Consider the following 27672-nt stretch of genomic DNA (forward strand, 5'->3'; position numbering starts at 1 on the left):
GAGAGCCTCCTTAGGCCAACATGCAGTGCACAGAGCTTGCCAGATGGAGCGGCAGAAGGGTGCACGTGGCCACACTGAGCTCCTCAAGTTTTATTTTCATAAGAGAATGCAGAGTCCATCCCTGGACTGTGGTCTGATCTCTCCTGCAGTTGAGGATTTCTGCATTCCCAGTACTCATGAGGAGGCCTGAATTCAAGTTCATGGCTCAATGAGCTATTTTTTCCCCCATTTTTTAATTAACAAAGACAACAGACACTCATCTGCATACTGAGAAGGTGCGAGGGAACGGATACTCCTGTATACAGTCATCCATCTGTTTCAGAAACATCCAAGGGGAAATTTTTAAATGAAGTATTTTTCCAGACATTTGGTCAGTGTGATGTAAACGTGGATGGCTGCTGATTTCCCGAGGTGTGGCGAAGGGCGCCTCCTCCCTGGCAGATACTTGGCAAGTACCCAGGGACAGCTCCCAGGAAGGAAGCGTCCCAGGAGGTGGGGGAAAATGGGATGACATTGAAGGAGAGAGAGAAGGAAGAGAGAAGAGGGGGGTGGGAATGAGGCAAGGGAGAGGAGCAAGAAAAGAAATGAAGGAAGCTGGGACTTCCCGGATAGTCCAGTGGTTAAGACTCTGCACTTCCAATGCGGGAGGCCGTGGGTTCAAGCCCTGTTTGGGGAACTAAGAACCCATATGCTTTGTGGTGCAACCAAAGAAATGAAAAGAAAGAAAAGAGGGAAGAGAAGAGAGGGAAAAGGTAAATAGAAAACAAAAGGAGACCAGAAGCAGACAAATACAAAAGAAAGTGGAGAAGAAGGGAAAAAAAGCAAGGGACCCTGGCGGCAGAGGCTCCCTCCCAGAAGCCTGTGGGCCTTCATGGGGTTGGTGTCAGATTCAGGGGCCATGAACTTGAATGGGAAAAGGGGGCTTGCTTATTCTTCACTGAACAGGTTCAGGGTTAACTGCAAAGGTAGATGACAAATTGTTACACAGTCACAGTACCCGTGGCTTTGTCACCAAGGGAATCAGATATGTTCACATCAAAATGAATATCTTGACATATTTCTTATGCTCCTTTGAAATTACAATAATTATCAGAGCCACTGGGAAATATGATTTAATGTGTTAATAAAGAAGCACATAGATTATGATATCATAGATCAGAACAATGTTTTGACAACTGCTATTCAATATGAACGGCTTCCTTTTGAATTGTATATATTTTATTTTATGCTCTTAAAAACATGAATCTAAGGGACTTCCCTGGTGGTCCGGTGGTTAAGAATCCACCCTGCAATGCAGGGGAGCTGGGTCTGATCCCTGGTCAGGGAACCAAGACCCCCTGTGTCTCGGGACAACCAAACCCGCATGCAGCAACTAGAGAGTCTATGTGACAAAATGAAAGAGCCGGCACGTCGCAGTGAAGATCCTGCGTGCTGCAGCTAAGACAAGATGCAGCCACATCAATTAGTTACAAAAGGAATCGCGAATCTAAGAAGGGGTCCACGGTGTTACAAACCGGCACAAAGAGGCTGGCAGTCCCTGGCGCTGGAGGGGAACGGAGGCCAAAGGTACATCGCAACAGCCCTGGCCCGGCCTTACCCTGGTAGTGTAGCTGGAAGGTCCCGAGGCCGTCGTCCTGGAAGGTGCGGAAGTACACGGAGATGGTGTTGGTGGGGCTGCGGATCACCTGGCCCTCGACCAGGAGCGTGTGGTTGGCCAGGACGGTCAGGGAGGGGCCGTCCACCCCTCGGATGGAGAGCAGCTCCCCCTCGGACAGGTTCACGCTCTTCACCTGGGGACGGGCAGGGGCAGACAGGACCTGAGTCGTGTTTGAGACAGGGGGTCCTCCCAGGCTCTGAGGCTCCCCAGGCAGCACCCCCCTCAAGGGGCCCCTAGTCCACGGGGTGGACGGGGGCCGCGACCCAGCCCTGGAAACTCTTGGAGCCCTGGGAACCTCTGGGCCCCCTGCCAGCTCCCAGGGGAGGTGCCGCAAGAATCTTCAGCCCTCCTTCACTGGGTCCCGCAGGACAGGCTTTCTGGAGGCTGGCAGCTGAGATAGATTTTCCTGCAGCTGGCAGGTGAGGGTAGGGCTTTGATCAGCTTGGGCCTGAGGTCCCACCTCCAGGGAGAGAGGAGAAGGCATTTCATCTGAAGGTCAGCTCCAGGAAGGAGGGAAAATTTTTCTGCTGCTCAGGGTACCCAGGGCCTAAAATAGTGCCTGGCACATAGTAGGTGCTTGACTATGCGCTCGACTTTGCAGACTGACTGAAGACATTCTTGCCCTTCTGCACAAACTGGGGAGGGAGTGCGGGGTCGGGGGAGGGGGTGGCCATCTCTAGGGCTTTCTCAGGTCCACGTTCTTATCCTCCCCAATGCTGGCTTCAGTGGCAGAACCTCCTCAAAGGACTGTGTACTTGGTTTGCCGAGTCCACTTTCCAGGCTTGGGAGAGGAAGAAGGGAGATACTTTACTTAAAAGGATAGTGAACAAATGGAGGAGGGGGTGGGGTGGGGACTTAGTCAGTTCCCAGTGCCCAATTCGAATATTTCCACTTGCCGCAGTGTGGCCAGGGACTCCAGATCCTCTGCCTCTTGTGTAAACAAGGCAAGAATTACTCACGAGCCCTTCCTCTTTCAGCCCATATATATATACACCTTACTCTTTTTTCTCTTTGATGAACTCCTACTCATCTGCCAAAGCCCCACGAAAATTGCCCTCCTCTGTGACACCTTCCCTGACTGCCAGGGAGGTTGCCTGTCTCTCTACTGTGATCCTACATCCTCTGTGAACGTCTGTTAGAGGTCATTTCAAATGGCAGCCCAATGTCTTCCATGTGCGTCTGTCTCAACCATAAAACAGTGACCTCCCTTAGGGCAACTCCTGCACCAGTTTTGATACCACCATGCCCCCCATTGCTACGACTGGAACATTATAGATGCTCGATGAAGGAACTCTGCTGTCCCTGACAAAAAGCGCCACACAGCATTAGACAGAGTGGATCCATTCAAGTGCAGGGAAGTGTTCCTCAAGTGTCAGCATCAGATGAATGGCAACTTTTCTCCAGTTTAATTCTGGGAACATTTATAAAGTACTGACCACATGCCACATGCTGTGCCAAGCTCTGGGCACACGTTCTGCCAAGAGGCTTATCTTTTGTTCTCTCTGTAAGTCAGAAAACCTTCCTAGGATAGAGTTCTGCTTAGGTCATGCAGCTGACTCTGCTTAAAATCTTGGGGGTGCTTTCTTGCCCATGTGAACAAAGCACAAGCCCAGCCTTCTGCCCTTGGCCTGGAGGGGTCTGCCACCATGCGGTACTGGCCTCTGTTTCTGGCTTCAGGGCCGCCCTTTCCTCTCCCGGACAGTGAGCCGGACAGGTCACCACTTGTTGGCATGTTGCCTCAGTGCATATAAAAAAGCGCTTCTAAAGATGGGGCGGTGGGTTGGCAATGGCCTGGAACTAGGGTGGGGAGAATGTAACAGGCATTGAGCGCCCTCTCTCTCTCCCCTAGACTCTGGCTGAATACTCTGTGCACTGTCATATATATTCCTCCCTGAAACTCCATAAAGTAGCAACATGTTCATCTCTGTTTCACTGATGGGGAAACAGATTCAGAGAGGTGGGGTCCCTTGCCCAGAGTCATGCAACATTAACTGGGAGAGCTGGGACTTAAAACCCAGGCGTCTGAAGATGATGCTACCCTGCTTTTCCCTTCTTAGTTTGCAGCCAAAAGTTTATGAATCAAATGAACCATGTGGGGCTTCCATGAGTTTGTGTGTGTTCAACAAGCAGGATATCACAGGACTTTCCTTCTGGGTATAACGGCTTACAATTTGTCAATACATCCGCTTCCCTCCACATGTGCCAAGCTAGTTCTTCTGAGTTGGGAACTCCTATTCAGTCACCAAAGCCCAGCTCAATTCACCCCAGTTAGGGCAAAGAGATAACCAAACTGGTTAAGATGAAAATAAGCCTGACTCAGATGGCCCTTCAGAGGAGACCTTCTGCTGGAAGAGGCAGCCAAGGCAGGGCAACCTCGTGGGGTTACCTGGAGCTCCACCCCATAGCCAGTGTAGACGGTCGCGTTGTATGTGCACTCCAGGAAGTTGTTGAGGGGCAGCGGCGGGTAATCACTGGAGTCGATGTACCCTTCAGGGTCAGAGAAGCTCACACTGCAGAGAGCTGGAGGAAAGGCACCGTCATCAGGACACAGAGAAGAGCTGAGACGGCATCTCTCAGGCGGGCTGTTGGCTGGAACAGGGCCTCTGAACACTGGTGTTCCCATCCCCGCTCCTTCCCCTGCTGTTCCTCCTCCTCAGCTCCACACTCAACATAATAATCAAATAGCAAGAGCTGACATGGGACTGATGTTTCACTCTTATCTTAGAGACAAGTAAAGCAAAGCTCAGAGAGGGAGCACATTTGGGCCAAGGTCACACAATGAGCAGGGGTCAAAAATCCAGAGCTCCCAGTCTTTCCTGAGCAGCCACATTGCATCTGTCCCAGATCAACGTGTAATTGACAGCCGATGCCCCTGTGATGCGCTTGAAGATGGGATAGAAGACGGAAGAAAAGACTGGAACACGGAAGTGTGTTCGATCAAGTTCAGGAGCGGGGAGAGCAAAAGCACCTTGGAAGGCTAGGGCCTTCCAGGCAGGTGAAAGGACTCTGTCCCTGGCGGAGCGGTTTTGAACCCTGCTCTTCAGCTGTGAGACCTAGGGCAGGTTATCTGATGTCTTAGGGTCTCAGGGGTCTTATCTCTGAAATGGGGATGCTAGTTTTGAACCCCAGGGTCAAGTTCATAGCTAGGGCTGCATAGATGGTAACCAATGGCAGGGCACGAACCTTCCCGGGCCCCCCTCCCACGCGCCCCTCCCCCCATTGCAGAAGCTGCCTCCTCACAGTTGCTGCAGGGCCGGAGGGGCTGGGGGCTGCCTACCTGGGGCCTGCTCGGTGGTGATAACTGTGGTCGTGATGATGGTGGACGTGGTGGTCTCCTGGCTCTCCTCTGAGGCTGCCCCGGTCAGCTCAGTCTCCCCTTTGTCCATCAGCGTCACGGGGCTTGCATCCTCGGGGGGAGCCTCTGGGGCCTCCTCAGGCACGGCCGGCGCCCCGGGATCGGAGCTCCGGGGGAGCGTGTGGGCCACCAGCGGCTGCGAGGTGAAGGGGGCGATCTGCAGGGGCGCCGGGGTCGTGGGGACCGCGCCTTCCTTCCGCTCCAGCCAGAGGGGCTCCTCGGAGGACAGAGACAGCGGGCGGGTCTCCTCCCCTGCGGAGGCCATGGGGTCCTGGTCACCGGGTGGGCGGGGCTTCCCCGGGGTGGAGGCCAGGAGACCCGGGCCCGGGGATGCCGGCTGGGACGCGGTCCTCTGCGTGGCCGCTGCGGGGGTGGCCTTCGGCCTCAGCTGCTTCCTGGCCGAGTTCACCTGCCTGAGCGAAGGTGGCTTCTTCCTGGCGGGGAAGGCGTGCCTGGTGCCCGGCTCCTCCGGAAGTGGAAGCAGCGTAGACACGGCCGCCGGGTCTTGAGGCGCGAAGGGGACGGTCCCTTCCAACTCCGGCTCGCGAAGCTCATCCCCAGACTGCACTGGATTCAGAGGGGCCGTGGTCACGCTCTCTTCAGGGTTCTCCTTGCTCAGACTGCTGCTCCCCAGGATTTCGGCGGGCAGAAGGTAAGTATCTGATTGGCCGGCATCTCCCTCCGGGGGCTCATCTTAGAAAGAGAATAGAGGCCAGTTAGCTTGGGGCCAGGGACTTTAAGTCCTCTACCTGGCCCACGCTGAGGGTGGCCCCTTTAAGGTGGGACCCAAGGCTTGCAGGATGCTGGCACATTTTGATCCGTAGATGTGGGGCTGCCACCTTTCCTTCCTTTTGCTGACTATAGACACTTAGAGTGATCTGGGCCAGCCCCAGTTAAGCATTAGAGCTACAGAAATTGAGGACACAGAATCTCATGGTCCTAATAAGAAAGCAGAAACAATCATATTCAATGTGATAAATGCTTAGGAAGAGAGCAGCTCTGTGTGCCAAGAGGACAGAGAGGACAGGCCTCTAACCCAGTCTCTGGGCGGGACTGTCATGTACAGTTGGGCAGGTTGCTCACTGCACAAGGTCATCCCAGTAAGAGGATGAAAGGGGCTGTAGCCAACCCACAGTCTCTTCTCCAAGTTGTGTGCCCTGACTCAGGGCTGTATTGTCCCAGGACTGAGGAACTTTGGATGTTTTTTGTTTGTGTTTTGCTTATTTTTAACTAAATACTGTACAAGTGACCTTGTAGGAGCTGCAGGAAGATTTGAGGATCCAGAATTATGAGGCAGAACAGAGGGGTGTGGGAAGATCCTGGAGGTGGGTGGAAAAGAGGAACAAAGGAGAACAGGAGACAGATTTGGGGGGTGATTAGAGAGAAGGCTGGGGAGCAAGGAGGTCAGGGTCAGGCTCTGGTGGGCCTTGCACATCCTGCTCGTTCCTTGAGATTTATTTCTGTCTTGAAAGTAAAATTGCCTATAATTTTAAATAAGGGCCGGCCCAGGCCACTGTTTGGCAGAATCATGTCTGAAAGCAGCCTCATCATCTACTTCTTTGACACTCAGTTCTTCCAAATGGAAGCTGGCAAATGGCTTTACCTCTCTGAGCCTCAGTTTCCTGAGCTGTGACATGGGGCTGTTGTCCCCTGTCTCCTAGGGTGGTCATCGTTCAAGAGGGTGATGTAGGCAAAGCAGACATACACATATGCACAAGTGGGCCCCTCACCCACAGTGAGCGCCTGGCATCGGCTGCTGTCATATAATCACCCCTCAGCAGGGGACCTGAGCAGTCAGAACACTCCAGATGAGGAGCTTGAGATAGAGAGGAATTACGTCCTGGGGGACAAAGGACTGATCGCTGTCCTTGTCAGTTTCCCTGCAGAAAGACACTCGCTCAGCCACACGGTCTTGGGCCCTTCAGCACTGTCATTCAAATTGATCTGCCTCAGAAAGGTTCATTTGCTTTCATGGAGTCAGCGGTGGCAGTGGCTCAATCTATCTAGACTGCAACAGTGTGCAATTGACATCAACAAATATTCCTGTGGTATAACATTGATTGCCAGCCGGTGGGCATTCCAGGCCTATGGGAACACTGGGGCGGAAACAGACATCGGGGAGGAGAGGGTGTGCAGAGGAGCTGAGCACAGATCCAGGTCACTTATGCCAAGCAGGTTGTCTTGGTCTAAGGTGGGATGCATTGAGGCTTTGGGGTTAGACCTCGGTTCAGATCCCACCTTTGACAGTTGCTAGCTGCATGGACCTGGGAAAGTCCATTAAGCCTCTTTTATGTAACAGATCATGGGATCAGATCAGACATGGGGCTGCTGGAAAGCTGTAGCTTTTACGTTCACAGTCGCTTTTATCAGATGATTGGTACTGACCACCTTTGTAGACTGTCGAGTGAGAAGGCTATGGGGCAGAAAGAAGAGAGGATGAGAGTTCAATACACCTGGCTCCCAAGACCCAGCTGTGGTTCGATGCACAGAGCTTGGATGCAGCCAAGGGCTTGGGGGACCTGCATGGTGGTCCTCTCCTGGCTACCACTCCCCATTATAACTGGGTATGTTATGATAGGTAGGTTTCTTCTTCTCTTGGTAGTGTCAAACGGACAGCTAGACTAGATGAAGTCTAAGGGTCCTTCCAGCTCTGACATCAGTGATTTTTCAAACCATCAGGTGACTGTTAAGTATGCTTAGGGCCTGTTGGTAATCTTGCTAAAAAGGGCAAAGTGAGAACCTCAGTCCTGACACAGGCTTGTGAGTTTTGTGGGGCTCTGTGGCTACATTCGTTTCTGCCAGTCTTTCCACAAAAATGTCCCCTTGATCACAAGGGACTGGAGGAGAGACAGGAAGAGGAAGAGGGAGTGGGAGACAGAGATGTTAGGAAAACACGCTGTGTCAAAGGTGATAAAAGATTACAGATGACATAAAGCACGTTGATGTGCCTTGGCCATAACAACAGAGATATTTATAACATTGCCTCCTGATTGCTCTATTGAGTGCCGAATATGTGCCAATATTTAGCTGAATATTTGTTAAACGCTTTGTATCCATTACTTCATTTAAGTCTTTCTCGACCTTATTAATTAGAAATCAGTATTCTTATTTTACGGATGGGCAGATGGAGGTTTGGGATATTAAATAACTTTCCAAGATCATAGAACAAAGCTGGGTTTCCTGCCTTGGCTTTCCTGATGGCACAGACCGTGCTGCTGCCTTTAAGAAATATGGGGCATATATATTTTAAGAAAATGCTGTGCTGTCGGCTGCACCCCCCTTGTCTGCTTGAATCGGCCTCTCCCCACTGCAACACCCTTCTCTCTAAACCCTTGTGTTGCGTTTCTGCTAAGTGGGCTACAGCGTATTCCAACACCCCATAGATGATACCCCCATCCCTCAGTGCATTCCTTGTTAAAATACAAATTGCTGGTCTCCCCTGCCAGACCCATCACATCTGGATCTTCTCTGAGCCCAGTGAGACCCAACACAGCTGGGGAAAGCAGAAGGAAACAGGAGAAAAATGATCCTATAATCAATTCCTGACTCCCAATCACTGCTCCCATCTCTGAGGTCCCCAGGAAAAAACTGGTGCCAATCTCAGCAGCATCCTAGGAAGCAAATCCATGGGAATGAGTCAGTCTTTTCCGCACTGAACACCTGACTTCCAGGAAGAGTTGTATATTTGCTGTGTCAATTCACCTCCCTGCCCCTAGTGCCCCTTACCCACCCGAGCTCACACACGCTGGCCGGCTGGCTCCAAACTGAAGGCCATGTTCAACATAGATGAGTACATATTTGTGATCTAAGTGTATGTAGCCCTGGAGATGCAGCGTTTGTTCTTGACTGGGACACAGGCCAAATGAGTGCCACGTGAAACCATGTCCCAGTGGGAATTAGTCAAACTGGATTCCACGGCCTCAGAGATCCAGAGACTTCACTTGCTCAAATAGGCTGGCTTTTCCCGGGGCTCCAGTGACCAACGAGTTACATTAACTCCTCTTCCCTGAAGCATTTAACTTTTTCAATCCGCGTAGTCACGTTTGGCTGGTTCTCCCTTTAGTGCGGGCATTCAGTGCCTCACTGGGATGCTGTCAATCAACTATTGAGTGAAGGTGCTGGGTGCCGACTCTCCCTGCTTGTTGACCCTCAGCGTGAGAGAGTCAGCACTTTAGGACATGGTCCCTGCGTTCAAGAACTTAGGAAGGCATAGCAACAGGTCCTGCTGCATAGCACAGGGAACTATATTCAATAACCTGGGGTAAACCATAATGGAAAAGAATATGAGAAAGCCTACGGATATCTGAATTGCTTTGCTGTACAGCAGAAATTAAAACAACATTGTGAATCAACTCTACTTCTATTTGGAAAAAAAAAAAGTTAGGAAGGCAGACAAACAACGAAAACTCAACATGGATACCAAACAGAAGAGACGGAGTTTTAATTACATCCTTATGCTATTTTCCTCTCTTGAGACAGCATGGAGCAACATCGAAGGCAACTGAGCGTTTGTTCTGCCTTCCGAGTTGGGAGAAACACCTCTCTCTCTCTCTTTACTAACGTTGATGGGGAGATGGAAGATTAGACTTGGAAGCATGCCATTAAAGTCGAAAAAGCACATGTTCGGAAGCCTTGAAGCTGACGATTTTTTGTCTTAAATGCCCAGCAGCAGTGGAATGGCCAAGAACGGCCTGGAATCTGAGCAACAGCGCATCATCACGCAGGCATGAAAGGACAGACCGAGAAGTGGAGGAAACAGAAGCCGGATGATGCTTCTGCTATAATGTTCCGTGAAAACAGCAAGATGGAAAGTTCTAGGTGTGGATGCAAACGACTAGACGCAAACAACTCAAGCAAATGGCGATGCAGAGAGTCTTTTTTTGACTCAAAGGAATGGCCCCCAAGCGTGGTCCTGGCTGCCTCTGGGTAGTGGGGACTTCTGGAGACGTGTTTGCTTCCTTCTACTTGTGGGCATTTTCCAAAATGTGCATAAGAAGTATTAAAAACTTCTTAAGAGAAAAAGAATTATGAAAAGAGGAGGGTTTAAATGCTGCCTTTAGTGCCTTGTGATGGGGAGGAGGCGGGAAATCAGACACACATTTGTAATCAGGGATGTGCTTTATTCACTGAGTCATTGAACCCCGTGGGATGCGATCTCCTGGTGGGGATGTCATTGGACTGTTCACAGTGGGTACTTTTAAGAGGAGGGGATGGCAGGTGGATCGATGGGTATCTGTTTGCCAAACGGCGGTACAAAAATGCTAGTCACTCTTCTCTTCGACATTACTCATATCTGATTCAGTGGTGCATTCTCGTACCTTCACTCTCCACAACAAGGACTTGCTTAGCGCACGCTGGTGGGTTTGCCTGGCCTCATCAAGGGACAAAACCCCAAACTAAATGTCACCTCCTGCAGATGGAACGTTTCCCAGAGTTTCTGGTCACGAGGTATCCAGAGGAAGGGCTGGAAGTCTAGAGAGGGAAAATGGACTGCCCAGGGTCGCACCGCCTTTTTGTATCCATAACAAAATAATGAGAAGCCCACATCCCGCAGCTAGAGAGTAGCCCCTGCTCTCCACAGCTAGAGAAAGCACGGGAGTGGCAACGAAGACCTAGCGCGGCCAAAAAGAAAGAAAGAATCCAGGTTTTAAGCACGATACTGGATGCTTGGGGCTAGTGCACTGGGACGACCCAGAGGGATGGTATGGGGAAGGAGGAGGGAGGAGGGTTCAGGATGGGGAACACATGTATACCTGTGGTGGATTCATTTTGATATTTGGCAAAACTAATACAATTATGTAAAGTTTAAAATAAAATAAAATTTAAAAAAAAAAAAAAAAGAATGAGACTTGGAAAAAACCACACCCCAGCACATCAGGCAAAACCAGAAACAAGCCCAGGAACATCTGACTGCCCTGAAGAATGTCGGTTGATTCCATGCTTCCTACATCTGGGCTGGGCCGCAAGGGGCCATCCTGGGCGTTGCAGGATGTTGAGTGTTATCTCTGGCCTCCACTCGCTGCAGGACAGTAGCACCCTTCCTCCACCCCCTGGGGACAATCAAAAATGACCCCAGACATTGCCAAATGTCCCCTGGGTGGGTGGGTAGGGAGGTAGCCAAAGACCCTTTAGTTGGTGACCACTGGTATTGCCCCCAGAAGTGAATAGACCTTCCCGCTTCATTCCTGGAGTTGATATGCTTTGTTTCACTTACGTCTTTGACTTTTAGGGCAGAGAAGGTCTTAGGCTTATCCCTACTTTACAGATAAGGACACTGACATGAGTGAGGGCGGTGTTTCTTCCTCTCACTCACGTTTGATCATTCATTCAGCGAGCACCTGCTGTGGTCCAGACACAGGCAACAGGGGCTGGCATGCAGAGGTCCACCCCAGAGAGCAAAGAGCCAGAGCTGATGGGTACAACCTGGAGACGACCCGGCTCAGCCAGCCCACGCAGGCCTGCGGGAACGAGGCCCCTGGGGGTGGATTCGTGGTTCTGATCACACCTGGACTTGGAGAGGAGTTTCTGGGACAGAAGGGGCAGAGATAGATAGAGGGGGTGGGCTTGGGGTTTCATCTCGTGCTTCACTGGCAGCCTTCTACCTACACCCGGGCTAACAGTACTGATGTTCAGACTGTGATTAACACCCTGCAAAGTGCCTTCCCAGCTGTGATCTCATTCCAGCCTCCAAACAACTCTGTGAGTTTGGTGTTGTTTTTTTTTTTTTTTTTTTTTTTTTTTCCATTTTATAGATGAAAAAAAAAGTCAAGGCTCAGAAAGAGGAAGTGACCTGTCCAAGATGATTAGAGCAAATTGAAGATAGGATTAGATACTTTCTGACCTTGTTCCCGGTGTCCTTTCCTCTTTCCCACATCTGCAAATATTTTTTTCCCCTATAAAATAGTTTATTTGCAAAATGCAGGAATACTTGAAAGGTATGAAGTCAGAAGTATCAGCCTTGTACCACCCTGACTCATCCACCAGTCCTGCCTTCCAGAGGGAACCCCTGTTAATGGGATCTTGCTTAACCTCCAAATAAAATGTATTGATGTAAAAATAATAAAGTATGTTACCTTAAAATGTGGGGTGGCATATAGGAGTGTGGACTTGGGGTCAGAATCACTGGGGTTCCAGACTTAGCTTGCGGCTAACTGCCCACGAGACCCTGGACAGCCCCTCCCTTCTCTGGGCCTCCCCTTTCTCATCTGTAAGATGGGGTCACATAGCCTTATCTCTTAGGGTCGTGAGAAAGTACAATGAAACCACGGGTGTACAGGACAGCTCACACAGCAGCCGTCAACTCTCATGAGCTCTTTCATTGCTATTGATCTGAATATTCACCAGATTATGACATTGTGTATACTGCTCTGTCACTAAGAAATGCATTTTGAAATATTTCAGTCATTCAGGAAGAGTTCAAGGCTAAGCCAGCAAATACCCATGTGTGTATACCTTTAGCTTAAGAAACAGAATGCACACCAGTACAGTCAAAGCCTCTGTTTGTTCCTCCCTACTGTCTTCTCCACTTCCTGGGAGTAACTTCTGTCCTGAATTTGGCCTTCAGCATTCTCACTTATTATGTGCATTACCTGTATTTAATATTAGTAGTTATTGTGTGCATTTATTATACATGTCAATACCTCTGAACACTATATGGCACTGTGCAAACTTTCTGCATGAACCCTCCTGAAGCTTGCTCTTTTCTCCTCTTTTCCTTCCTTGCCCTTTCTCTTATTCAACACTTTGAGATGCATCTGCGTTGATAAGTGTGGTTTGGACGGATTTATTTTCACTGCTGCATACTACTCCATTACGCTGGTGTTCCACCACCATTTTTTTCACTTAAAGTCCATCATGGCTATCTTTTTGTCAGCACCTATGCAGCCACTTCCGGAGAAGGCAATGGCACCCCACTCCAGTACTCTTGCCTGGAAAATCCCATGGACGGAGGAGCCTGGTGGGCTGCAGTCCATGGGGTCGCTGAGAGTCGGACACGACTGAGCGACTTCACTTTCACTTTTCACTTTCATGCGTTGGAGAAGGAAATGGCAACCCACTCCAGTGTTCTTGCCTGGAGAATCCCAGGGACAGGGGAGCCTGGTGGGCTGCCGTCCATGGGGTCACACAGAGTAGGACACGACTGAAGTGACTTAGCAGCAGCAGCATGCAGCCACTTCATTCTTTTTTAATGGCCACATTAAAATATGGGCTTCCCTGGTGGTATAAACACATACGTGGTTGAACCAGGCTCTTGATTAACATTCAGGTTGTTGCTGTTCTCTACCCTGTCACCCCAAATAACACAGCAGTAGAGATGTATCTTTGGTGAACATGTCCAGGTAATTCTTCAGGAGCATGTCCCTGAAGTTGCACTGCTCGGCCAAAAGATTTACGTATGTAAGATGTTGACACTGAAAAGGCACCTTCCAAAAAGACATGGACCTGTTTATTTACCCTGCCGCCAACTCTACACAAGACTGCTGCTGCCCTCCAGGCTCTGTCTATGCATAACTTCCAATGACTTTTTAAAAAATTTTAAATTTATTTATCATTTACTGTGCCGGGTCTTCATTGCTGCACAGAGGGATGGAATATAGATGGAGAAACAGTGGAAACACTGTAGGCTTTATTTTTTGGGGCCCCAAAATCACTGCAGATGGTGACTGCAGCCGTGAAATTAAAAGACGCTTACTCCTTGGAAGGAAAGTTATGACCAACCTAGATAGCATATTCAAAAGCAGAGACACTATTTTGCCAACAAAGGTCTGTCTAGTCAAGGCTATGGTTTTTCCAGTGGTCATGTATGGATGTGAGAGTTGGACCATAAAGAAAGCTGAGTACCAAAGAATTGATGCTTGAACTGTGGTATTGGAGAAGACTCTTGAGAGTCCCTTGGACTGCAAGGAGATCCAACCAGTCCATTCTGAAGGAGATCAGCCCTGGGATTTCTTTGGAAGGAATGATGCTAAAGCTGAAACTCCAGTACTTTGGGCACCTCATGCGAAGAGTTGACTCATTGGAAAAGACTCTGATGCTGGGAGGGATTGGGGGCAGGAGGAGAAGGGGACGACAGAGGATGAGATGGCTGGATGGCATCACCGACTCGATGGACGTGAGTTTGAGTGAACTCAGGGAGTTGGTGATGGACAGGGAGGCCTGGCATGCTGGGATTCATGGGGTCACGAAGAGTCGGACACGACTGAGCGACTGAACTGGACTGAACTGGACTGTGCCGGGTCTTCATTGCTGTGCACAGACTTAATCTAGTTGTGGTGAACAGGGCTCCTCTTTAGTTGCGGTGCGTGGACTTCGAATTGTGGTGGCTCCTCTTGCTGTGGAGCACAGGCTCTAGGCACGTGGGCGTCAGCAGCTGTAGCGTGGGGGCGTCCAGAGTTGTGGTACTCAGGCTTAGTTGCCCCGTGGCATGTGGAATCTTCCCAGACCAGAGATCAAACCAGTGTCCCCTGCATTGGCAGGTGAATCCTCAACCACTGGACCACCAGGGAAGTCCTTGCAGTTGACTTTTAACTCAACCATCTGAGCTGGAATCTGGGGCAGATGGATCCAGGCACGTGGGTTTCTAGAATACCACCTTCCAAGGTGATTCTGAGGTGCTCTCTCGCTTTCTCTAGCTGGTGCTGAAGCTGTGTCCAGGGTTGGTCCTGACCTGTTGCCTGCATCATCAGACTTTTACTTCAGAGCATCCAGGAAGCCCACCTTCCACAGGTGCTTCGGAAGCCCGCCCCACCACAGCCAGACTTCATGTCACAGATCAGGCTGGGGATCGGTGGCTCAGGAAGGCTAGGGATACTGTGGATGCTGGGGCATGAGAGCAACAGATGTCCTGTCTGAACAGCAGTAGATTTCCAGGTAGATGAGGTGCTTAGTCAGGTCCCAAAATAGAAGGACAGCTAGGGTCATGACACCCACTGGGATGGTACAAAGTATTCACAGTACAAAGTATTATTTCTATTAGCAAAACTGTGCAAACAATTGACCTGCCTGTCTCTAGGGGGCGAGTTATATGATTATAGAAACACAGTGGAATACAGGCAAGGTTCAAAGAGATGAAGTGACATCATTGGTGAATTATGTGGTGAGTAACCTGGCAAGAACATTCAGAATTACATCTCCCCTTTGACTCAGCAGGCCCACTTCTGGGAATTTATCCTGCAGACACAGGTCTGCCCATATGCAAAATGACGCACACACAAGGTTAAGCAATGCAGCACTGTCTGTTGTAGCAAAAGACTTGGAGACAAACCAAGTATCCATCCATAAGGTTAAATCAATGACAGAACATCCAGACAGAATGCCGTACAGCTGCAAGGAAAGGCTGGCGAGACTGTCTATGGACCACAGGGGAGGGAAGGTGAAAGTCTGTGCTAGGTTAAAAAGCAAAGTGCAGAACGGTATGAGGAGTCTGTTGCTTTAAATGTAAAAAAAAGGAGGGGAGAGAAAATAAAGCTAGATATGTGGACATTGGTTAATATGTGCATAAAGAAGCTTTGAGGGGGTGGGAGGGAAGTTCACAAAGGAGGAGATACATGTATATTTATAGCTGATTCATGTTGTACAGTAGAAACCAATACAACATTGTAAAGCAATTATCCTCCAATTTAAAAAATGAAATAATCATAAAAAGAAACTTTGAAAGTGGTTATGGGGAGGTGGGGCATTGGAAATTGGGACGATGACCAGAAAGAGCAGGAAGGAGAATTTTCACTGTGTACCTTTACATTGATACATATATATGTATCTATGCATATGTATATATACATTTATAGCTGTATGTCCTACTCAACAGCTAAGTAACTAATTCAAAAATAGCATGAAGAATGGCAGGCTATGTGCCAAGGCAATTCAGTATGAGCTGAAAAAAAAAATCAAGGTAGAGTAGTGGGTATACGAGCTCTCATGGGAATAAAGGGAATACATTTGAGCAAAGTAATGGGAACTGCCTTAGCAGAGCAGGAGTGAGGCTTGCAGTGAAGAGGGAAACACTTTTTACTGCAACTGTTAAATAGTTTGATTAATTTGTAATGTGCATGCTATAACCAGAGATCAAGTTGCCAACATCCATTAGATCATCTGCCTTTTGAGAAATCTGTATGCAGGTCAGGAAACAACAGGTAGAAATGGACATGGAGCAACAGACTGGTTCCAAATAGGAAAAGGAGTCCGTCAAGGCTGTGTATTGTCACCCTGCTTTTTTAACTTATATGCAGAGTACATCATGAGAAACGCTGGGCTGGAGGAAGCACAAGCTGGAATCAAGCTTTCTGGGAGAAATATCAATAATCTCAGATATGCAGATGACACCACCCTTATGGCAGAAAGTGAAGAAGAACTAAAAAGCCTCTTGATGAAAATGAAAGAAGAGAGTTAAAAAGTTGGCTTAAAGCTCAACATCCAGAAAACTAAGATCATGGCATCTCGTCCCATCACTTTATGGCAAATAGATGGGGAAACAGTAGAAACAGTGACAGACTTTATTTCTTTGGGCTCCAATCAGTGCAGATAGTGACTGCAGCCATAAAATTAAATGATGCTTACTGCTTGGAAGAAAAGTTGTGACCAACCTAGACAGCATATTAAAAGCAGAGACATTACTTTGCCAACAAAAGTCCATCTAGTCAAAGCTATGGTTTTTCCAGTAGTCATGTACGGATGTGAGAGCTGGACTATGAAGAAAGCTGAGCACCAAAGAACTGATGCTTTTGAACTGTGGTGTTGGAGAAGACTCTTGAGAGTCCCTCAGACTGCAAGGAGATCCAGCCAGTCCATTCTAAAGGAGATCAATCCTGGGTGTTCATTGGAAGGACTGATGCTGAAGCTGAAATTCCAATACTTTGCCTACCTTATGCAAAGAACTGACTCATTGGAAAAGACCGTGATGCTGGGAAAGATTGAAGGTGGGAGGAGAAGGGGACGACAGAGGATGAAATGGTTGGATGGCATCACTGACTCAATGGACATGAGTTTGAGTAAACTCTGGGAGTTGGTGATGGACAGGGAGGCCTGGCATGCTGTAGTCCATGGGGTCACAAAGAGTCGGACACAACTGAGTGACTGAACTGAACTGAACTGAATAATTAGTAATAGTAATGAACTCCCTGAGGTTTGCCATCCCAGTTTCAAAGGAGAGCAGAGAACAAACCCCAGCCTTTCTTCAGGTTTCAGACAGTTGTCACCTTTCCACAGGCGGTAGGGAAATGTGCATCACTCTAGCAGGGAGTGATACACTTCTCTACCCCCAACCCCCTACCTCAGAGTGGAGAGACCATCTGATTGGATGTGTAAGGGAGGGAGGTAATCAAGATGTCTGATATCCACAGCATCCCGTATCCAGGGCAATGTCCCTGGACCAAAAAGCCAGCAGTGTGGCTCCCCCTCTTTCCCTCTGTCTTTCCAGACTTCTCTTCTTGGGCCTGGGTACCTGAATCAAAGTCACCCGAGAAGGGCAGGGCATAGGCGCCCACCTGTGGTCTGCAGCCCAGCGTCACTGGTCATCAGACTGGTCCCGTCTGGCTCCTGGTGCCCGCTTTCCAGCACTTGGTTAAACCAGAAGAGAGGACCACTGAAGGGAATGACAACCCAGTTAGTTGGTGCAGTCCCCAACTCTGCACCAACTAATCATAGTGTCCAGAGTCTCAGGAGAAACTTCTCCTGGTCTCATGACTTGCTTATTATATCTTCACCTGGCACTTCACAGTCTTCAAGGGAGTATGGAACTTGCAGTTTTATCATGTGGCCTGTGGAGGGCTTATACTTTTGTCCAGACAGATGGGAATCTTCATATAGATAGAGCTTTGCAAGGCATTTAACAGGTGCTTAGGACATAATGAAGTCCCTTTCCAATCCAGAAATTCTAGAATTCTGAATGTGGTCATGCCTGGGTGGCGGGGAGCAGGGTGTGGGCATCACTCACACAGGATCAAGTGCCCAGGCCTCATTGTGGTACAAGCTACTCCGGTCCAGTTCTCAGCTTTCACAGAGCCATTGCTCTGACTTCCTTTTTAAAAATCTCTATTTCTTCTCTGATCTCTATTATTTCCTTCCTTCTGCTGAGTTTGGGTTTTGTTCCTTCTTCTTTTTCTGGTTTGTTTAGGTGGCAGCTTAGGTTGTTCGCTTGAGATTTTTCTTGTTTTTTTTTTTTTTTTTTTTTTTTTTTGAGGAAGGCCTGTATCACTCTGAATTTTCCTCCAAGAACTGATTTTGCTGCATCCCGTAGATTTTGTATGGTTGCACTTTCAATGTCATTTGTCTCAAGGCATTTTTAAATTTCCATTTCAATTTTCTCATTGACCCATTGGTGTTTTTAGTAACTTCCTTCCCTTTCAACCAATTTTCTCTTCAAGACTGAAATGGACAGACTTCTATTCCATATCCTCTTTCCACCTGTCGATGGGCTAACTGACAGGGAAATGAACCCCAGGAAAAAGCGAGCAGGCTGGGATCATGGATTGACTATTCGTGATCCAACACTTCCATTGTGGGGGCACAGGAAAGGCCCAGGACACCCCAAAGAGTACAGGCAGGAAAACCCCTCAGCATGGGATTGGCTGGCATAACCCGGATCATCTAGCCATCCTCTCCACCAGGCTCAGACATTCATCACTCTGAAAAAAAAATTATCTAAGGAGATTATTTCTGGGAGCACCATGTCCTCGCAGACGGAGCATGGGAAACATCCAGGGCAGGCCAGACCCCGTGGGCGGTCAAGGCGCCAGGGTTCCTTTCTACACAGTCCAATGGGGGAGCCGGATAAACTCAGCTTTTCATTTTCACAAAGCACCGAGGAACCCGAGTGCCACCATGACAGGAGACGAGGCAGCAAGTTGTGTCTTACAGAGGTATTTTTAGCTGTCCTGTTATTCCCACAACATGGTTATGAAAACCCCATTTCTCTTCTGGACTTGACCTCATAAGTCCAGCCCATTCCACCCACAGCAAGTCGGGGAGATCTTTCCAGACCACTCCCTTGCAGTGGCAGGTGTCTCTCCTGGATTTTTCTGCCGTTCCCTTAACTCCTAACAGTACCAAAGAGATACTCTTCGATTTTCTCACCTTATCTTGATTCCTTCCAAAAAGATAAGCCGCCACATAAATCAGGCTCTCCTATTTGGCTGGCATCTTCCCCGTTCTTCCTCACTAGGAGCAAGTTTCCGAGGACAGCAATCAGGTCTGCTCCATTCATCAATGTCACCCTGGAACCTCTTCCGTGACCATGAGCCTGACACACAGGCAGCCCCGCATCAAAATCTAGTTAATGAATCATGGTCACGCCTGCAGCACTGTTGAGAATAAGACCTGGGGTCTTAGATCAAGTCCACCTCTTTAAGTGAGGGATTACAGACCAGCAGACTGTTAACAGTACTGGCCCCCATGAAGGGAAATCCTGAGAGGGCTTCCCAGGTGGCTCAGGGGTAAAGAGTCTGCCTGCCGGTGCAGGGGACACAGATCCTTGGGTCGGGAAGATCCCCTGGAGGAAGAAATGGCAACCCACGCCAGTATTCTTGTCTGGAAAACCTCTTGGACAGAGGAGCCTGGCAGGCTTCTCTTCATGGGGTTGCAAAGAGTTGAACGTGACTGAGCACACACCCAAATGGAAGTCCTTAGTAGACAAAGATGTTTTGGTTTAAGGTTTTGAGGCTGGGAAGCTGTTCTCGGTGAATGTACATACCTACTCGTTCTGATTACAAAGCAGAATTTCATCACGGTGCAAGCAGGGAGCAGGAAGGCAGCCCATTCCCATTTAGCAGTGGGAGGGCAAATAGAAACCCAAATCATGAATTTGTTTGACAGTCTCTTCATTTCCCTGGCACTGCTCAATATGCCATAGTCATATGGCTGGAGGGGAGATTTTGGTGTGGTGTAGATATCACCTGAAAAAAAAAATCAACCCTGAATATTCACTGGCAGGATTGATGCTGAAGGTGAAGCTCCAATACTTTGGCCACCGAAAGCGAAGAGCCAACTCACTGGAAAAGACCCTGATGCTGGGAAAGCTTGAAGGCAGGAGAAGGGGATGACAGAGGATGAGATGGTTGGATGGCATCACTGACTCAATGGACATGAGTTTGCGCAAACTCCGGGAGATAGTGAAAGACAGGGAAGCCTGGTGTGCTGCAGTCCATGGCGTGACAAAGAGTCGGACGCGACTGAGCGACTGAAGAACAACAAACATATCACCGCAAAGAGCACCCCAGCTGTACCTGTGAGCAGACCCTCTGACTCACCCCTATTCCCCCTCAACGCCCCCCAACCGCCAAGTCTGCAGCAGAAATTCAGGGGGCTACAGGGGACTTGGAGCAGGTGTTAAAAGGACAAGCTTGTACAGGCAAGAAAAGACTCAGTGTTTCCGCTACAAGAGTAAATTATCCGATAATTGTCCTCTGTGATCTGGCGTCTCCCCCACGAATGGGCCTCCTTTATAATTCGTGTTGGGTTCAGAAAGCCTTGGACGTTGTTTTATGTCCAGTTACATCTCATCAGAGCAATGCCGGGGGTGCATCCATCTTCCCCGTGAATGAGCCCAGATAGCTGCTGGCATGGGGGTGTGAGCCTGCCTTTGTGTCTTCAACAATCTGATTAACTGTGGGTGACATCAGTGCCAAGTGATTAGCATTTAAACACTCCTCTCCCTTCCCACCTCCATCACCACCCGCCCCCGCCCCCAACCCCGACTCCATTCACATCTCATGGGGCTGCGACATTGTGATTTCTTGCCGGTAGCGAGGGGGAGAGGAACTCAGTGTGATTTATTTGTGTACAGGAAACTCAGTGAGTCATTGAGAGCGGGTTGGGAGACAGATACGCAAGACAGCTCTGAGAGGAAACCCATGGTGGGACATCTGTCTAGATCCAGTTACCTATATAGTCGCAGAGACAGATATCAGGCTTGGGAATGGACCCAGATGGTCCTGAGTGAGTTCAAGAGACATCATCAGGAAGCTTCCAATTTCCCTTCGCCTGTTTGCTCAGGTTCACAGACAAGAATAAAGAGCAGATTGCCATCCGGGGATGCTTCTATGACAGGCTCAGAGAAGAGAAGACCAGGGACTCGGGATGCTTCTATGACAGGCTCAGAGAAGAGAAGACCAGGGACTCGGGAGACCTGGGTTTGGGCACTGGTTTCACCACCAATTTCCAATCTGCCTTAGGCCAATTCTCCCTTTCAAAACCTAGCTTCTTGCTCTGTAAATTCAAGAGAGTCATCTTTGCCTGGTCAACCTCAGAGGAACAAAACCGTGACGATGGGAGGGGTGGGGAGTGATGCGTAAGATTAGCGTTACAACTGTGAGGCTTAATTTGTTTCATTAAAAAGCTAAAAAAAAAAAAAAAAAAAAAAGCTGAAGGCAGGCCTTCCTTCAGACAGAATGTGAACAGCAGTGACTTTACTGGCTGGGGAGAAACAGCATTTCTTGGCTTTGCTGCAACACTGAAATGCTCCCCGCCCCCCATTTCCTGAAAGGTAGCTATTGTTATCTTCATTTTAATGATGGGGAAACACAAGTAAGTGGTAAAGAGCTAGGATCTGAACTGGGGCCATCTGACCCTCAAACCTGGATTTGTTCTGTGTCCCTCCTCCAGTTGATCCCTGACCCTGGCCTGGCAGCTTCCAGAGCGAATATCAAGTGTTACTCGCTGTTGACAAATTTCAGAAGATCTGCTCCAGCTGCGAGGTCCCCAGAGACGGTGGAGGACGCTGACTGCGTAGCAGAACGCTGGTTACTCCTCCAAAGGCCCAAACTACAGAGAAAGGTGGAAGAATAGCTTCTGCAAAGGTAAAACCTGAACAGGTAGGGGAGGCGGCTCCAAATCCCCATTTTACAGGCAGGTAAACTGATGCTCATGGCATCTGGTCCCATCACTTCATGGCAAATAGATGGGGAAACAATGGAAACAGTGAGAGACTTTATTTTGGGAGGCTCCAAAAATCACTGCAGATGGTGACTGCAGCCATGGAATTAAAAGACGCTTGCTCCTTGGAAGAAAAGTTATGACCAACATAGACCGCATATTAAAAAGCAGAAACATTACTTTGCCAACGAAGGTCCGTCTAGTCAAGCTATGGTGTTTCCAGTAGTCATGTGTGGATGTGAGAGTTGGACTATAAAGAAATCTGAACGCCAAAGAATTGATGCTTTTTGAATTGTGGTGTTGGAGAAGACTCTTCCCTTGGACTGCAAGGAGATCTAACAAGTCCATCCTTAAGGAAATCATTCCTGAATATTTCATTGGAAGGACTGATGCTGAAACTGAAACTCTAATACTTTAGTCACCTGATGCAAAGAACTGACTCATTTGAAAAGACCCTGATGCTGGGAAAGATTGAAGGCAGGAGGAGAAGGGGATGACAGAGGAAGAGATGGTTGGATGGCATCACCAACTCAATGGACATGAGTTTGGGTAAACTCCAGGAATTGGTGATGGACAGGGAGGCCTGGCGTGCTGCAGTCCATGGGGTCGCGAAGAGTTGGACATGACTGAGCAACTGAACTGAAACTGAGGCTTGTGGTACAAAGGAAAAGGCAGATTAGGAAGGTGAGGGTGCCTTGTTAACTCACCCTACAGCCTTTGGTAAGCCCACTCTCATCTCTGGGCCTCAATTTTATCCTCTGTTTGATGGAATCATCTCTTCAAATAAAACCCTAAGACGGATGACAGTGTATGATGTCGTACAGTTAATAAAGAGTTAACTCAGCCAGTCTGGGCCATCCCTACCTTGCAGAACCCTTGCCCCTGGCTCCTGGGGTGTAACCTTTAGGCCTGGATGAAGAAACCATTTCTACTTACCTTGCATTTCTCCCCTGCTCCCTTTCAGATGACTTTGTCCATGCCAGCTCCTCACCTGCTAACGTCTAGGTCAATTTCAACAGGGACTTAGGCAGAAATTAAAAAGCAGAGATGTCATTTGCCAACAAAAGTCTGTGTAGTCAAAGCTATGGTTTTCTAGTAGTCATGTATGGATATGAGAATTGGACCATAAAGAAGGCTGAGTGCTGAAGAATTGATGCTTTCGAACTGCGGTTCTGGAGAAGACTTGCAAGTCCCCTGGACTTCAAGGAGATCCAACCAGTCCATCCCACAGGAAATCAACCTTGAACTTCCAGTGAATTCATTGCAAGGGCTGATGCTGAAGCTGAAGCTCCAGTACTTTGGCCACCTGATGCGAAGGGCCAACCCCTGATGCTGTGAAAGATGGAGGGCAGGAGGAGAAGGGGGTGACAGAGGATGAGATGGTTGGATGGCTTCACTGACTCAATGGACATGAATTTGAGCAAACTCCAGGGGACAGTGAAAGACAGGGAAGCCTGGTGAACCATAGTCCATGGCATCATCAAGAGTTGGACATGACTTAGCGACTGCAGGACAACAACAGTCCCATTCCATTCTGTCTGGTCGTGTGCTATACATCCTGTCTCATTCCATCCCCTCCCAGCTCGCTCGTCCCCTCCCACCCTACACCCTCCCATCCCCTTCCATTCTATCCAGTGCACACAGGAATGCATGACACAGCGTTTCTACCTCCAGCCTCACTCAGGTCAAGGTTCTCACCAGGCATAGATGAGCTCAGCTCATCCCGGGAAGAGGGGTTGGCACCATCTGATGCCAAGCCCCAGGCTCCTCCATTCTCTAACCCCTGGGCCTTGATGTCTGCCTCCTGGAGTCCGGCCAGCCTCTGCCCAGAGCCTAATGAGCTCTTGCAGCCAACAAGAACACTGCCTCGGGTGTGCAGGGGCCCAGGGCTCAGCCAGCACACAGAGCCACCCTTCACTCCCAGGCCCGCCCACTGGGCAAGGTGGTGGGCGCGGGGCTCCAGGAAAGCTCCGCGGTCGGGGGGCGGATTTGATGGTCTTCAGAGTGGCCATTGTTGGCCCCCGAGGCTGGCAGGGACTACACAGAGGGCCTCAGTGCCCTGGCGCCCACCTGGCCCCCTTCATGGGCACTGTGCCTGCCCGCACTGGCGCCAGGCCATCTCCCTGGGCTGGGGGTGGGGTGGTGGTGGGGGGAAGGATGTCTTCATTCACTTGGCAGCCGACTCTGCAAAGGTTGGCTTAGCACATGTGGACTTGTGACACGGAGAAAGAGAGAGGGCTGAAGGAGGAAAGGTGCTAGGCTCTCTTGTTCAGGAACAATAACCACAGCTTCATTCATTTTTACAACAGCCACCACTTTTGGAACTTTCTGAGGTGCAGCATTTTACACGCACTGTCATTTAATCCTCACCACTGCTCTGCAGCAATGGAACTGTTAGTCTCCCCATTTTGCTGATGGGAAAACTGAGGCTCAGAGAGGGAAATTTACTCACCCACGAACACACTGGGAGAGGGTGGTAGAGCAAGGACTCAAAACCAGGCATGTTTGACCTATAGGCCCCTTAACTTCTAGCTCTTGCATTTCAGGGCCTATTGAAAACATTCTGACTTAATTTTCATTATCTGACTTAATTTTCACAGTAGCCATTTGTCCCTTCATCCATACCCTCATACCGTCCTTCAACAAACTCACCAAGATCCCACTGGGTGCCCGGCACTGCGCTCAGAGATGTGGAAGGAGGAATATAAGACAAAAGAAGTCTCTGTTCTCAGAGCGGGTGGAAATGAAAGGGAAAGCACCTAACTCCAGATCCCTGCTTTTCCTCCGGGTCACCCACACCCTTACTTCTGCCTGGACAGTGTAGGTTTTCCATTTGTCATGAGATAACCAGACGGAGCCTTGCCAGGGAATAAGAACATCGGGTGAGAACTCGAGTCTCCTGTGTCCAACACCCAAAGTGAGGATGGTCATGCAGACTGTGCTTAAGAGTCTCTCGGTCCCAAACATACATGTTCATCCTTTTCGTAAACCTTACTTGAAGTGTAACCTATGCAGAGAAAAGTCTACTCAAGTCTTTCTTATAAGTCTACTCAAAAGTCTTTCCCAAGCTGGACACACCTGCACAGCTAGCAAACAGATCAGGAAGCAAAATGCTGCCAGCGCTCACTGCATCTGCTGGTAACACCTCGCTCCCAGGGAACCCCAGTTTTGCCTTCTGAGATTTGTTTTGGCTGTTTATGAAGTCATTGGGTAATTAGGCACCATGATCTCTTTTGTATCTAACTTCTTTCATGCCCTTTTCTGTGTCTGACTTCTTTCACTCATTAGATTTGTGAGATTTATGCACGTGATTGCATGTAATGGTAGGTCATCCCTTTTATATTGCTGCATAGTATTCCATTTGTGACTATATCATATATTATCCATTCTGGACATCTGAGTTGCTTCCCACATTTGGCTATTATGAGTAGTACAACCATGAACATTGTATTATGTGTTTGTTTGATTTTGGTGCACGTGTGTGTTCATTACTGCCGGGTATATTCCCAATGGAATGCTGGTAGCACAGAGTAGCATGTTCATCTCTAGGAGACACTGCCAAAGGTTTAGTCCAAAGCTTCCAACTTTGATGAAAAAATCATCCAGCTGCTTTCCTATGATGCAGTAAACTAGCAGACCAACAGAAACCTAATGTTGTTTATAGAAATACTAATAATGACTATTTTTATTGCTGTTCTGTTGTTCCTATCTTTCAAGGACTTGGGAACAAAAGCCCATGCTAAGCACCAAATGAATGGTTTGGATATAAACCCTACCCAAGCACACATTCAAAGAGGCTAATCGCACATTATTCCAATACCAATTTCCAGTTTCCAAGGGTCGGCTGGCCACGCGCCCTCCTCATTTTGGTGTCTGGATCGTTAGTGGACATCTCATTACATCCTCGAATGGGAATTGTTTTCTGCAGCCCCTTACTTAACTAAGTGTAAAATGAATCCAAGCCCAGTGGGAGGAGGCTGGGCTTGCCTGTGATGAGGCTTCAAGATGGCTATGCACGTTGAGGGGTGGGAAGGTGGAGTGGGGGGGCAGGGGTCCAGGCATGGGGGGCGCCACAAGCAGCCAGGAGGCACCAGGGAGGCTTCCCCGTGAGAGCCAGCCTTAGGGAAGCAGGCTTTAAGCCAGAGGCAATGCATGCCTGCTGTGTACCAACTTGACCCCCTTTGGAGTGAAGAGATGACACAGGGAGCATAGAGACGGAATCGGACAATTCTACAGTGGTCCAAAGTTTAAGTCTCCCCTCTTCGAGGCACTGGAGACATCTATTCTATTCAGTACGTGCATGCGTGCCCAGTCACTTCAGTCGTGTCTGACCCTGTGGACTGTAGCCCACCAGGCTCCTCTGTCCATGGGATTCTCCAGGCCAGAATATTGGAGTGTGCCGCCATGCCCTCCTCCAGGGATCTTCTCAACCCAGGGAGCGAACCCACGTCTCCTGCGCTGCCGGCAGTCTTTACTGCTGAGCCACCAGGGAGGTCCTCTACTCAGCATTCTCGCCTCTTACTATTTTCTGCCATGTCTTTGCTGGTGTTGTTACTGCCACATGGAATTCTTAACTGCCTGACACATGGAAGCTCACACACACATCACAACCATGTACACCAACATCTCTGTTTCCAAAATCTCTGTTGCACCTGCTATATTGCAATTTAAGCCTCTTGCTTTTGCTACTATTGCGTGGTTTTTCTTAGAGAGGCAAAGGAATCCTTATTTTTTTAGTTGGAGAAACTGAGCTCATGGAGGGAAAGTGACTTATCCAGTGTTACCCAGGAAGTAATGAAGATGACGACATAACAGTAACATCTCAATAATAATAATTGAGTCTTTACTATGTGCTAAGAGCTGGCTTCAACATACCACCACACATCATCTGATTTAATCCTTCTGTGTCAGGCCCTGTGTCTGCTCCATTTTATAGATAGGGAAGAAAAGTTGTGACCAACCTAGGCAGCATATTAAAAAGCAGAGATATTACTTTGCCAACAAAGGTCTGTCTAGTAAAAGCTACGGTTTTTCCAGTAGTCAGGGATGGATGTGAGAGTTGGACTATAAAGAAAGCTGAGTGCCAAAGAATTGATGCTTTTGAACTGTGGTGTTGGAGAAGATTCTTGAGAGTCCCTTGGACTGCAAGGAGATCCAACCAGTCCATCCTAAAGGAGATCAATCCTGAATATTCATTGGAAGGACTGATGCTGAAGCTGAAACTCCAATACTTTGGCCACCTGATAAGTGAGAAGAGCTGACTCATTTGAAAAGACCCTGATGCTGGGAAAGATTGAAGGCAGGAGAAGGGGATGACAGAGGATGAGATGGTTGGATGGCATCACCGACTCAATGGACATGAGTTTGGGTAAACTCCAGGAGTTGGTGATGGACAGGGAGGCCTGGCGTGCTGCAGTCCATGGGGTCACAAAGAGTCGGACTGAGTGACTGAACTGAACTGATAGATCAGGAAACTGAGGCTCAGAAAAATGAAATTACTATCCAGAAGCTTCTGAACTCAAACTCAGCACTGTCCCCGGGTTTGCCAACTCTGGAGCAAGTTTTTTTTTTTGTTTGTTTGTTTTTTTAATTTATTGGCTGTGCAGGATTTAGTTGCAGCATGAGAATTCTTTTAATTGCAGCATGCGGGATCCAGTTCCCTCACCAGGGATCGAACTTGGGCCCCCTGGATTGGGAACGTTGAGTTCTAGCCACAGGCAAGTCCTGGGCAATATTTTAAAGCACATCTTGTATTTCCTGGCTCTCTGACACTTTCCCAGGGCTCTCCTTTCTG

General features: G+C 48.8%; 1 protein-coding gene across 3 annotated transcripts in view; it reads right to left on the reverse strand.

Annotated features, from left to right (window-relative positions):
* SEZ6L (seizure related 6 homolog like) overlaps positions 1–27672 on the reverse strand; it is a 203645-nt gene that overhangs the window by 70831 nt on the left and 105142 nt on the right. For all 3 annotated transcript variants that reach the window (XM_044930009.2, XM_006055589.4, XM_044930008.2), the window contains exons 2-4: positions 4935–5705; positions 4044–4177; positions 1598–1790 (exon numbers count right to left, since the gene is read on the reverse strand). In XM_044930009.2, coding sequence (XP_044785944.1) covers positions 1598–1790; positions 4044–4177; positions 4935–5705 — 1098 coding nt within the window. The remainder of the gene's footprint in view (positions 1–1597; positions 1791–4043; positions 4178–4934; positions 5706–27672) is intronic.

The sequence above is a fragment of the Bubalus bubalis genome, chromosome 17 (assembly GCF_019923935.1).
Source record: "Bubalus bubalis isolate 160015118507 breed Murrah chromosome 17, NDDB_SH_1, whole genome shotgun sequence".
Taxonomy (NCBI): domain Eukaryota; kingdom Metazoa; phylum Chordata; class Mammalia; order Artiodactyla; family Bovidae; genus Bubalus; species Bubalus bubalis.